The 14,466-nt window shown below is 37.7% G+C and overlaps 1 protein-coding gene and 1 pseudogene across 1 annotated transcript; one reads left to right on the plus strand and one right to left on the minus strand.

Moving 5' to 3' along the window:
• The first annotated feature begins 1,689 nt into the window (after positions 1-1,689).
• On the plus strand, positions 1,690-7,750 carry LOC113781106 (putative disease resistance protein RGA3). The gene is made up of 2 exons (XM_027326954.1): positions 1,690-1,760; positions 7,241-7,750. The coding sequence occupies exon 2, from the start codon at positions 7,251-7,253 to the stop codon at positions 7,671-7,673; it is 423 nt and encodes a 140-aa protein (XP_027182755.1). The 5' UTR covers positions 1,690-1,760; positions 7,241-7,250; the 3' UTR covers positions 7,674-7,750.
• A 261-nt stretch (positions 7,751-8,011) lies between these two features.
• The window catches only part of LOC113780183, a 24,712-nt pseudogene continuing 18,257 nt past the window's right edge, over positions 8,012-14,466 (minus strand).

Raw genomic sequence — 14,466 nt, forward strand, 5'->3', positions numbered from 1 at the left:
ATGTAGGATGAACTTAACCATATTAAAAGTTTACATGTCTATTTGAACAACTAGACAAATCTTCATTTATGGCATTACATTAACACATTTTTTAATCACATTTGTAGTATTTTTAATTAAATTTTTCATCACAAAAATGTTACAATTTCTTTAAGTGAGATATAAACATCTATTAATTGGAGTGGAAGTTTTCTCAAGCAAAAACAATGTGCTCTGTACAAAATGCAAAAGTATGACTATAAAACTAAAAACACCTGTAAGCCATACATCAGCCTATGTAAAAGACTATAAAACTAAAAACACCTGTAAGCCATACATCAGGCCATGTAAAAGCAAAAATTTGTTGAGTAAAGCCCCATGACATGCATAGTTCCCAATTCCCTCGTTCCTTTCAATCTTTCTCCATGTAGCCACCACATCTAATGAATTCGGTACAAAAATTACTTGGGTCGGTCTTTGGATTCGAGTCATGAGAATTGATATCATAAAAATCTCACTTATATCTCTGCTGTGGGGAGAATCTAGAATGCAGTCATCCCCCGTCTGTGAAAGGAAGGGAAAATGAATGATCTTTAAGCTTGGGTCCAATGGTTACTTCATTACTTGGATTAACTATTTTGGATCAGTGAATTTTGGTCCCAAAGTTACTCGGGCCATCCGGATAGTGACATTACCACCGTTTTTCTTTCTTTTAAATAGGAACAAATTTATTTCAAACTTATCTGCACCGTGAAGGTATTCTTTACTTGTAAAGACACTTCGCCAAAGAATTCTAATGCATATTTGTCAGTTGTGCATGCGCGTGATTAGCCGGTTAAAGGCTTTGCGGGTGAATGTACACATGTATTATATCCTTTAATTATATCTGAAAAACAAGGGACCTAACTGCTAAATGTGACCGAAGGACTAGACACATGAAATCAAGACATGATGATTAAATAAATTTAGGAGGACAAAATACAACTAATTAATGTCTTAGACCTCCCTCGTGAATCCAACTTCTCTTAAAAGGGAAAAAAATTCTCTGAAGAAGAATTAATTTTGTTTTGTAAGAAAGAATAGTAGAATCTCATAAGCAAAACATGTTTCCCATAATGATGGAAAGCTATGGAGAAGAACAAGTTATATCTTTCTGAAATTAGAATGGTTAGATATTTCATGAGATTGAAGGAATTACCTATCATGGAATAATTAATTGTTGGAGGGGGTTTCGAATATTTTTTTTATACGAAATGTGTTAACGTTATCAACTGAATTAATTTTTACTCACACTTGGACTGAAAAAGAAAAAGAAAGAAAAGAATCCAGTGTCATGTGGGCCAACATTTGGACCTAATGATTCCAAGTTAAGATTGTAGGAGAATGTCACAAATCCTTTGCTTGTAACTTGTAAGATTTCTTCCTTCAAAAAAAAAAAAAAACTTGTGAGACTTCTAAGAGTTAGCTTGATTTTACGTAATGTTCAATACTTGTGCGCTACACAACCTGGAAAGTAAATGCAAGAACTTAGCTTTGCTTTCTTATCAATATAAGTACTGATTCCTTACCTATAACTAGTACTTTCTCCTGTATACTGGACCACCTGAATTGCAAAAGGTTTCGCCAATATAAATTAGCTTCTTTCTTTGGTTCAATTCATCTAAATATTTTCTTCTGCTTAAATTCAAAGTTTTCAGAACGTAGCTTTACAATATTACAAGAAATTTCTACATATTTGTCGCATCTGTTGTCACCTCGCAGGAGGATTCATTCCCTCTCAAGTAAGTGTTCAAGTGCTTTTAACTGGTTGATCAAATAATTGTTTGGTTGCAGGATAGCTTCTACATTTTTTTTTTTTTTTTGCTTGGAACATTTCTTCAGCTAATTCCCGCTTTTCTTGTTTTATTATGTATATATTTTGCACTTTGCTCTTTGATCTTGACGGGTTTCAAATTCATCTCTGGCTTTGTCTGGTGGTTCAGTAGCCTGTAGTCAGGCATAAGACATGTATTTCGAGTAACACGTCCAGAAATAAATAAATGTTGTTGAGTGCAAAAAGAAAGTTATATATTCTTAATTTAGGTCTGCACTGATTTTGAAATTTCCGAGAAGAGAAAATCCATTTAAGTTGTTTGGTACATGATTGTTGCCTTTGTCACTAAAAAAATGGTTTGTACGGTAATTTTTGGAGATGTCTCTAAAAAACTAGGGAATGGCTTCAATAGTTCCTCAACTTTTACCAGTAATTTTTCTATTTGATCTCTTAGCTTTGAAAGTGTCTATTAGGTCCCTTAACTTATAAATTTGGTTCCAAATTGTTCATATGATTCCCCCCAAGCCAAATCCAAGCGTAGTAACATTCATTTGGTTTCATGTATATTTTCCTTCCCAAAGTTTGAAAATAAAGTATAACCATTTTGAATAGTTTTTTGGTTAAGTATCTTATGGTTGACCAAGTTGACTAACAAAAAAATAACAACACTATTCCTGTAAAAATTTACATAAAGTAGAATAAAATTACTTGTTAGTACATCACAAGCTTAGTATTACCTTATATATGTTTATAAATTTTGCTACCTTTGTTTATTGTTATTAGTATGCCACCATCATTATTATTCTATTAAAGCCTAATAAACCTAAATTAGTAAATCTAAAAGTAACATTAATCTAACAAGAATAACGTTAAAATAAAAGTTTTTTTCTTTTAGCAATTTAACATATTTTTCGACAATACTATAAAAAAGATGATAAAATGTGAAAACAAAATATTGTAAAAAGATTAAAGTAAACAAAAATTCCTATATCTTTCTTCTTCTTCTTCTTCTTCTTTGTTTACTTCTTTTTAAGTTACCCTTTTGTGCTACACCAGTCATTGGAATCCAAATAAATTGATTAGCCCCACAATAGAATGATAATATTCATACCAATTTACTACATTAATCAATAAATGTAGTGAATAAAAATCAATAAAATTAGTGATTCCTTACCTACTACTAGTACTTTCTCTTGTATACCAAACCATAACTGCAAAAGTGTTTGCTATTGTTAATTTGCTTCTTTCTTTGATTGAAATTATTATCTTTATCCAAATGTTCTTCTCTTCTACTTATTAATTTGCTTCATTCTTTGGTTGAAATTATCATCTTCATCCTAATATCTCTTCTGCATAAATTCAAAATTTTGAGTATATAGCTTTCCAATATACAATGAGTTTCTGCACATTTATCAAAACAGTTGCTAGAGTATTTAAATTTTCTCAAGTAGGAAACTCTAGGTTGACATACTTGCTTTCTAATTTCATCATATTTTTGCTAACCCCACCCCCCCCTGCGGCTGGCTCTTCAAAAAGACAAAAAAAAAATTAATTGTGGAGTCACACTCAATAAATGAAGGGACATAAACAAAAGAAAATGTGGTGATTTGATTCCACCAGTTAAGATTTCTCTACAAACCAGACTAACCAAAATTAATTAGTGGGTTAGGCATAGAATTTTGAGAGTTAGGAATACAAACATTATTTTGCTGTGGGATTTAGAATACGTTTACGGTTGAACATTTTGTGCACCTTTGCATGCTTTCCTTTTCTTTCTTTTTCCAAATATAAGTCCTAATTTTCTTTCAAATTTTTTTTAGATATTCTGAAATGATACAATCCTACTATAAGTTCAAATTAAGTTGGAAGCAACCCTAGAAAAAAGCCATAGTGATAACTTTCTGATTGGATGCAGAGTTCAAAAGAATATAATTTATATAATTGAAGCAATGTAGCATACCACTAAATAGATACTAGAGTAGGAAATTCTTTAAAGATGTTCTAAGAATTTAGCATAGCAAATTTTTTCAAAAATTTTTTTTACTTGCATCATTAACACATTTTCCAATCCACCATTTTACATTCTCAACCACTTTTTTATTTCACATACATTACATCACAAAAGGTGTTACAGTAATTATTCCAAATAATTATTTGGAATAATACTCTATCCATACAATAGATTCTTAGTGTTCTTTAGTTTCTAAAAGAAATGGTTAAAAAAAATCTACGGCCAAATAATTTCCTTCAATCCAAGATTTTATTTTCAAGAAAATTGTGGAAATTGTTTTTCAAGCAAAAGTACATTTGTAAACAAAAATTTCAATTATGTTATTACCCAAATACCCTCAATAATCATGAAAAGTCACTACTACTTTTGGAAGTATAACAAAGTCATCAAAATCTATGGTGATTGTACAACCGAAATAATCATAAAAGCTAAAAAGAAGTTTATATTTATTTTATATCCTTAAAATTTTATTCACTTTTATGTATGGATTGTTCAATTTATTATACTTTAAGTAGGTAATACTAACTTTTTTTGTTTAAAAGTTTAGCTTTTTATTATTTTCGTTTATGAGAACATTGTGCTAATACTATTTTCATTTCTTTGTTTATATATTTATAGTTTACTATTATTGCCTTTTCTTTTTAAAAAATAAAATTGATTTAATCTCTATTTTCCTTCTTTAAGTTTAAAAATAAGGCATACTAGATATTTTTAGCAAATTTAGATTAAGAATCTAATATTGGACTAATTTGATAAATGAACTAAAATTAGTGTAAAAGTTTAAATAAATTAAAATAATAAAAATTTCCTTAAAACAATGAGTTTTGTAGTACCCCTGTTTTTCAAATTTTGGCAATCGTATTTATTTTTAGTATTGTGTTATTTATCCATTTTATTTGACTTAAGGTCTAATAAATTGAATAAAACATATACAAAAGTGAACATTAATCTAATGGAAAAAATTTCAAGAGTATAAACTAAATATTAAGTCTTTTTAGTCGCTATTTTTCTACAATTGATATGATAGAGAAGATGTAAATCTTTTAGCAATGAAAGGAAATGATTATTAGTTATAGATAAGTTCATGAATAAAAGGGTAATAATGTCATTACACTTTTTTTTTTTTTTTTGTATTTCTAACTTTGACTAGTTTTCATGGGGGAAAATATATATTTTTTAGATTAAAGGGGTAGATGTGACTACCCTTTTAGTTCAGAGTGCCAAAGTGTTATTAAACCCACTATAAACAAATGTGGAACGAGAAAGTCTTGGTCTATCATCGAACTACTGTAGCACTATTTTCAACGTGGTGAATAGGAAATTTCCCCGATTCATTGCTATTTACCCTTGAATTTTTAACTCGCTAAATTCCATTTTGGATTCTTTATGTTATAGACTCACTCTCACCTTAGTCATTAAAATTTAGTGTTGAATACTTTACCCCTATTAATATAAAGTCCACCCTACTCTCACTACTCTATCCCTGAAATATGAAATTTATCTACTCCATCCTTTTCATTGTTAATGTTATGTATTCAATTTTTTGTTGTCCCAAAATAATAGTATTGTTGCAAAAGTCATACAACTTTCAATGCTACTCTTCTTTTATACCCTTAAGTGATAACGACAAGATTCCACCAATTAATAATAAATAATTGCATATGGCTCACAATAGCACAGGCACACTTTCACAAGTCCCATGACCTTCTGTTTTCAGCTTGCTAATTTTCGTGGTCAAATAATGGGTAAGAGTGGAAGAATATGAAAAGTGAGGCCTCGCAGGTGTGGTCCAACGGTAAACGGGCTCTTAAGAACTCTTGAGATTTTAGGTTCGAATCTTACCCTGAACTTAAACCCCTGTGACTTGCCCGGGGTCACTGCATGGGGTCGTGGCACATTCCTCCAGTTTGGTGTGTCGGCTCGGATCCTAAGGATTCAAATTCACTATTTTATTGTGTGCTGCTCCTGAAAAACGTCTCAATTTTTGGGACAGAGGGAGTAGTTTTAATTCTAAAATTTGAGTATCACTTGCTTAATTACTATTTCATTAGTTTTGATACTTTCATCGGATGAATTTCATATTTTAGAAAGTAAAATGTCCAAAACTAAAGTGCAATATATTTTAAACTTTAGGAGGTAAAGCTTCTGAAATTAAAGTTTAAAAATTGAGTGGAATGTATCTACTATTTAAGGGTTCAAAGTAAAATTTACTTTAGGTTTAAAAACAAAAAAACCCCCTGTGATATACCTAATACACTGAAAAGCCCCTGTGGTTTCAAAATATTCAAAACGACACCTCATGTTTTGAACTAAATTGTAAACTAACAGAATTCGTTAAACTTAACGGAATCCGGTAAACTTAACGAAAAATTTAACGGAATTCGGTAAGTTTAACAGCTGAAACAGTCATTTTCATTAAATTTAATGAATTTTATTAGTTTATAATTTAGTTCAAAATATGAGGTATCGTTTTGTATGTTTTGAATTATGGGGGCTTTTCTGTATATTAAGTATACCACATGGGTTTTTAACCCTTTACTTTAAGTATCTTGTAGTCATAGTATTTCGATCTGCTTTCTTTAAGTCAACAAGGTCAATTATTGTACTACCATGCGGCTAGAAAACTCAAGCAATTTTTTTTTTTGAAAAAGAAATTCAAGCAATTTTTAGTAAACTCATAAGCAATTTCACCCTGCTTTTCTTTCTTCAATAACAAATAGTGACCCCTTACCTTCCATTACCATGTCCATTATAAACTTATAATGGGCCGTCTCCATTGCAAAAAGTGCTTTGTACATTATCCGTGTTTCTTTGTACATAATTATTTTGAATGCTGTATTTCATGAAAGAAATAGAAGGGTAACATATTTAATTATTTAAATTTGATAAAGGCATTGTTATTTGGTTATCTTTCCGGCAGATTTTATGAGTCCTTTTGGTCATATTCTCAAATTAAATTCACCATTGGATGGTGAAATAATAATGTTTTGTACCTTTAAATTGTAATATTTTCAAAAATTCATAATTTGAATCACTAATCATCTCTTAGGGACAAAGATTGTGGGAATAATCGCCTGAAAGGACCATAGAATTTTCCTATATCTTCAGATTTTGGTTTATTTTAGTTTATCTTTCACCAGAATTTTTTTGTGTTTCGCAAGCATTTTTTTTTTTTTTTGGATTAATATGCCAGGTGACCGATGGCTGTCTAATGCTTTCCAAAATAACAACAGGCTGTCTAATATGAGAACGTTTTTATTTTATTTTATTTTTTATCATAAGGTTCAAAACATTTTGTTCTGCATTTGATGATATCGAGCTTTTCTACATTTACTTGTACAAAAAGAAAAAATTGTCCTTTTCTTTTTGACATCCCTCTCCTTGCCCCTAGGAACTTAATTAAAGTCCACTTCCCTTTCATTATTCGTAATTTTCAGGTCACACTTGATGGAAGTGTTGCTGGAAAGTCTGGTAAAATCCCTGAATTCTCCAATCCAGGAGGAGCTTGGATTGCTTTGTGGTATTGAAACAGAGATACAAAAGCTTTCAAGCTTGCTATCAGCAACCAAAGCAGTGATTGAAGACGCCGAGCAGAAGCAGTTTACTGACAAGGCAATTCAAGATTGGCTGCAGAAGCTCAATCTTATTGCTTATGAAGTCGATGACATATTAGATGATTATGCAACCGAAGTCTCGAGAGAACCGAAGTGCAACAACATATGTTGCAATGTATTGGATTGTCTTCCAGCAACATCAAACATATGGTTTCGGCACAGGCTTGGAGCAAGGATGAAGAAAATCAATCTAGGGAAAAGTAGATTTAAAGAAAGATCGTATGCACCAATGTCACAACATCTTCCCTTTAAATGAAAACAGAGGCATGTAATGCACAGGAAGAAATTAGGGTATATCACGCAATACAGATGCAAGAAAACAGGAAAACGACAATGGAAACGTGCAGGAAGGACCCAAATAAACATTGGTTGGAGTTTTCACAAAAAAAAAAAAGAAGACTAAGTTTTCCATAATCATTTAGTAAGTCAGGCTCTTGCTCCTACTCCAGAATCTGACTATCACCAAACAGAATATAAGTTTTTAAGTTTTCCTTCCTAATTTCCTATTTAGTCTTAAATTTGAGGACCTTTAGAAATTATAGGTGATTTGGGCCTCCAAATGATGCCACATTCAAGATAACAAAGCACGAAATCCTATTGTGGAAGGTTTAGGGACTTCAAAGGGGCTGTCTCAACAACAAAAGATGTACTCTGAGGTAGACAAAGAGAATTAGTCAAGTGATTGCAACAAAAATCATGCATAAAAGCTTTCATTTTCAAAACATCCTGCGGCAGCATCATTATCTTTATCTAAAAGCCATTGAAGTGCTAAACAAACAATTTCTTTAAATAAGCAACATGATCAGCACTTTGGAATAGGATAATATGCACAGATCCAAAGGGATGACAAAAAAATCTACCTCATCAACTCTGACATTGTATATTTGTATAGTGGAATCTTCCATTCCTATGGCAATAATATTGTTGTCCTGAGGATGGAATGCCAAGTAGGTAGCTGCTAGAGGTGGAGGCATGAAAGTAGTCATGACCTGACCAAAATTCAAGGGATTGGATTTGTCATCTTAAACCATCAGCAGAGATCGTGCAAAGGTCAGACAACGCAAACAATGGACACAATCAAAACACAATCCGAGCATAAAAAATGACAGATAAGCAAAAGAGGACTTTGACCCATAAACATAATGGCATTAGGTGCAGAGGGTAACAACAGACCTTAAACGTCGTCATATTGAACAAAGAGACCTTGCCACCAGATGCAGACATGACGTAAGAGTCATTCTTTGATAAAGCAATGCATGCGGGTGACTCTTCTGCTGGTTTGGCTTCACTTAGATCATTAGACATGAGAGCCCTGCTACTTGGCTGCCACATCTGAGGAATGATGGATGCAGTAGACTGATATGCGCAGAACATACAACACAGAAGAAAAAAAATACAAAAAATGGGATATATCAGATGAGGTTAAACTGAAGGAAAAAAGAACAGAAATGGAAACAACATGTTGAAAATTCAACCTTTCCAGAAAGATTCCATTCACTGCGCTGCCATTTCCAGAGCCTATGAAGAGCATTAGAGCCCAACGCCAACAGAGCAAGACCAGAATTTGTGTAAAGTAAACGCAAAATCTGTAATTCCCATATTTCTTGCTAAATAAAAGTACCAAGGGTATCCGTTAATAAAGAACTTTCAAAGCATTACACACAGCAAGAAAATCTATAAAATATAGGATAATCGCATTTGATGACACTGAGACTTACACACTGTTACAGATACCCCCTCAACTTCCGATTGCAGCACTTTAATACCTCATTCAACTTTTTAGAACATCATGATATCACACCAACACCAGGCACAATAAATACATTTTCATCAGGGGACCTGAATGCATATACATCAATAACCTTAACTCAGCCCCCCCTCTCTCTCTCTCTCCCCACTTTTCTCATCCTCATGCCTTTGGAAGAGGTTTGAGGTTTTAGAAAGGAGATAATCTGTGATTGAGAGGTTTGGTCATTATGGCGGCTTGAATGCAGCTAGCAAAATGGGCAACTGGCTATAAGGTAACTGATTGGGAGGTGCTAAATTGTTGCTGGGACATGTTACATAAAACAGGAAGTGGGATATGCTATGCTGTTCACTGGCTGGGTTAAGTTGACTTACACAATCAAATTCTGTCCTACAATGAATGCTTTCCCAAGAAAACGATAATTATTTCAATAAAAGTGAGGATCCCACCCATGTACCATGCATATACCTTGCTAGCACAGGCAACCTTAGTGTCTTCAGTTGATCTGCCTCAGCTATATCAGGAAACTTCCAGCATTTAATTCTATCAGCATTATCTGAAATCCTTGGTTTGACATCAGCTATTGTGCTTCCCTCCATGGCAGCCTGTAAATGGGTCAGATCAATGAGTGAGCCAAACAGAGCACAGCAACAACATTGAAGATGGATGTACAGACAGAAATCATAAATCAAAAGACAAAAGTTTTTAAAGTCAATGGAATGGGAAAAACAGAATACAAGATTTCCAATGGATAATGATTGTTGAATTCTGTCGGTTCATACAAGGATTGAAGCAACAGGGGCAGCAACATGACCAGTAGGGCCCAAAGAACCAGCAATTGCAGGCTGCAGAAAACAATGCAAAGAAATAAATCATGTGATGCCCTTCTGCAAAAAAAGAAAACAAATAAAAAGAGAAGTGCAGGTACTTTAACATTGACTTGTTCAGAGAAAGCCCTGGATCCCTCGAATGATCTGCTCTCCAGCATCCTCAACAAGTATTGTCCATCTGTATTCACCAATATTTTGATTCCATTTTCGCTTTTTGTAACAGCAAGCAATGATCCTTCTTTGTTGAATCTCAGTCTAGGACTTGCCTGCAATGACTTACCATTGATTTTGAATTTGCCAAGTTGCAGTAAAAGGCTTATCAACAAAATATGGTTGTTTTCAAAGAGATACTAACAGGCAATCCCCCATCAGCATTGGTGAAAGTAATCATGTTGTTATTATCCATGTCCCAAAACTCATCACCAGCAGCTAAGAAATGGTTCCTTGTTGTATCAAATTGCACCACACCCAAAGACCATTTCCTAAAACCAGAGTATGTCCTCATGACAGCTCATTCACTCTCATTCCATTCAACAAGGTGGGATTCACCTTCTTTGCTCGTCCACCAAGAGAATAATCTGAAGTAATAACAGATTGATGAAGCAACTTTGGAGAAATTAAAAAAGGAAAATAAAAAATTCATAGAGGACAGAAACCGCCAATGCTTTCCAAGGAAAAGGTATGCAAAAGAAAAGAACAGAGAGGGCTAATTTTCACCATGATAGATTTTGACTTTAGAAGAACATCTCGAGGGTTACACGAATGTTTAAGCAAAAATAACTTGCATCTAAATTGTCTTTGATGCCATTGCCAAAGAATTATACCACCATATGATTTTACAAGAATTGGAAAGAATCTATTTCCTTATTATTAGTAAGTTCAACAAATTAGGCATCTCAAAATACACAGCTTTTCCAGAAGTTTTAGAAGAATATTCAAGTACTTGTTTTGTTAATAATGGTAAGGACCTGATAATGTTCAAATGTTATCAGGCTTGATGACAGTGCATCCTATGCCAAAAGCACGTATGGTGACAGCATAGTCTACAGAGACAGTAGCAATAACTAAAACTATCATAAAAGCAACTGTAATTGACAGAAGCAGAAAACGTGTTATACTTTCAACCCCAAAAAGAAAAAATAGCGTAAGATGAAGTCACATCTATTGGTAAGATATATACACCAAGTGTAAGTAGATTATGAGCATCAAATTGGAATCGATTAAACAGCATAGAGCTTCTGAAATTGCCTGATTCCATCAGCACTATATGCCACTGTTGCGCACCAAAGTCCAGGAGCATCATAATCAACCCTAGACCCCAAGCAATCATAAAGCCATGCTTTTATCTTTCCATCAATAGCTGTAGAGAAAATAAACTGCAAACAAACACTGATTTATTATGATGATTGAGGAGGGTATTTCCAGCTCGGCTAGAGCTGTTCCGACTGCTTCGGCCTTCCACCATCGGGCCTTGACTTCGGCCCAGTTACTGCCTCGGCCAAGGCTTTCACTCAGCAAGCCGAGGTCAAGAATGCCGATCTGGCATCCGGAGTGGTGGAACATGGCCTCTGACACCTCTGACACTTCTGATAAAGCTGCTCTGACATGCGCCGCCTGACACAACTGTTCCGGCGCACCTTTCCGCAGAGTCCATTAAGTCACCTTGATACACTGACCCTGCCGGATCTCTAGGGACCTGTGCAAGCAGTCCCTCTCTCCTATCTGACTCCTATAAATACTCAACGCCTCCACTGAGAAAGGGGACGGCCAAAATTATGGTAAAGGCATATTAGTCTTCTCTATACTTATTACTTTTTTAATCCCGAACTGACTTAAGTTTCGGAGTTACACCGGGGACTTTAGTCCCTCCTACAATTAAAGCAGGTGACCTCATCTGAGATAACCACCCAGGATAAGAGGTTTTCTCCAACTCGGGTGACCCACTCCAGCAGGACAAAAATGACCTCTTCAATTGGCGCCGTCTGTGGGAAAGCAAAGACATCAGAGAATGAAGCCTACGCGTTCTAGGAGCAGGAAAGCTCTCGCTATTGGGGCTGAGCAGAGTAATGTAGCTCAGTAAGAAGGTATCTCTGAAGGGCAGGAATCCCCAAGGACCCAACCCGCAAACGAAGAAGCCATAACCCGTATGGCCGAGTTTGTGACCGAGAACCCTAACATCTTCGAGGAGTTAGGGAGGTATCTCAAGAGACAAGGCAAGCAAAAGGCCGAGTCCTCTAAAAGGAAGTCGGATGGATCCCCTGAAGGTTCGTCCGAAGAAGAGTCCGATGGGAGACGCTTGAGCCGAAGTGCGTCGAAGAAAGCATTCTCCAAGGCCACCTCTAAGGTAGCCTCCCTGACCAGGTCTTTATCAAGAGGGCTTTTGGGCCGACGACCTGAGGAACCTCGGCCCACGGAGAGAGCCGGGGTGGATTACCAGAGGGCTCCACCCTTCACCGATGACATCAACGAGGAGAGACTTCCTCCCAACTTCAAGTTTCCCTCGTTACCGTCTTATGACGGCCGAGGTGATCCGGAAGACCACATTCATGCCTTCATCTCGGTCTTCCGCCTATACTGCATCCCTGATACCGTCTTATGACGGCCGAGGTGATCCGGAAGACCACATTCATGCCTTCATCTCGGTCTTCCGCCTATACTGCATCCCTGATCCCGTCATATGCCGGGCTTTTCCGGTATTCCTCCAGGGAACAGCTCGAAAATGGTTCTGGGGTCTAGAACCTAGGAGCATCTCAACCCTGGGGGAATTAGTGGAGAAATTTCTTCACCGTTTTGTTTCCTCCCGACCGACGACCCGGACCTCGGCTTATCTGTTGAATATGCAGCAGAACCCGGGGGAATCACTTCGGTCGTATGTCCAGAGGTTACACGAAGAAAGCGTGCAGATACCTAACCCCAATGAGCAGGTCACCATTGCCGCTTTCACCCATGGGCTCGTTGCCGGGGTATTCAATACGGGGATTCACAAGAAGTATCCCCGTTCACTCCACGAATTGTGGTTGAAGGTCGAGAAGGGCATCCAGGCCGAAGACCTCAACCGCATGAAGAAGGAGGTCCAAGCCGCTCGCCCGAGAATAGACCCCAGGAAGGGGAAAGATCTTGGCCGGAGTGAAATGGGCTCGGGGAGTGCCTTCCAAAGTCCTAGCCGAGACCGCCGTAGCGTTTTCGACAGGATCTCCAAAAGGAAGCCACCCATCCCTGAGTCCGAGCTGACCACCCTAAACACCACCCGGTCCCGAGTGCTGTCTGTGATGGAGCAGAACAACCTCGGGAAGGCCCCTCCCAGGATGTTCAGCAGCAGGGATAAGAGGAATCCGAACCTCTACTGCCTGTATCACCGGGACACCGGCCACGAAACCGAGGACTGCAACGACCTCAAAAGGGAAATCGAGAACCTCATCAGACAGGGACACCTGAAGCAGTTCATCCGCCGAGGTGGAGGTCAACCTCGCAATGGACCTCGACGTGAAAACCGGGGTGACCAACGCCGAGATGAAAGGCGGACATCAAGAAGCAGTTGTAGGCCCCCGGAAGATCCTAGGGAGACAAAAAGGCCTCCCCGAGACTGATCCTCAGGCCACGGGCTGGGGTATGGATCCAACATTGCCGGGGTCATCAACACAATTGCCGGAGGTCCGACGGGAGGAGACAGTCAGAACTCCCGAAAGAGGACCTACAGGCAAACCAACCCGGATCAGGCCGAGACAAGTGCTCGCCTATCCGAGGTAATCACTTACGGGCCTAGTGATCCAGTCCCGGCTGCTTCCAGCAGTCATGAGGCCTTGGTGATTGAGATCCTCACCAATAACTACATCGTCAAAAAGGTCTACATTGACCCGGGGAGCTCCGTTGACGTCATGTACCTCCGCACCTTTGAGAGCCTTAAACTGGCCAGGGGGTGCATGACCCCGGTGAAAACCCCTCTTGTCGGGTTCGGGGGACACATTGTGCACCCGAAGGGATGGTGACTTTGACAGTGACTATAGGGCGTTACCCCCGCAGCAGAACCATTCCCGTCAACTTCGCAGTAGTCAAAGCTGACTCCCCGTATAACTTACTACTCGGCCGACCTACGCTTAATGCTTTGCGGGCAGTGTACTCCACCTACCACTTAAGCTTCAAGTTTCCTACTCCTGCGGGGGTAGCCGAGGTCAGCAGCGATGTCTGCGCGGCCCAAGAGTGTTACCTCGCCACTCTACAAGCAGCCTCCCCATCAACCTCCGGGGTAAGGCCCGAGAAGAGGTCAAATATCCTCTCGATAGATAGCATTGATCCTCAGCGAGCTGAGAAGATCCTAAGGCTGGAGACTGGGGATGAGGTGGAAGAACTCCCTCTGGACCCCACGAAACCTGATCAGACAGTTCGCGTTGGTACCCGACTGCCCGATCCTGTTAAAAGAGGCATGGTAGACCTCCTAAGAAAGTACCGGGACGTCTTCGCCTGGGCCGCGGAGG

The sequence above is a fragment of the Coffea eugenioides genome, chromosome 8 (genome assembly GCF_003713205.1).
Source record: "Coffea eugenioides isolate CCC68of chromosome 8, Ceug_1.0, whole genome shotgun sequence".
Classification (NCBI taxonomy): domain Eukaryota; kingdom Viridiplantae; phylum Streptophyta; class Magnoliopsida; order Gentianales; family Rubiaceae; genus Coffea; species Coffea eugenioides.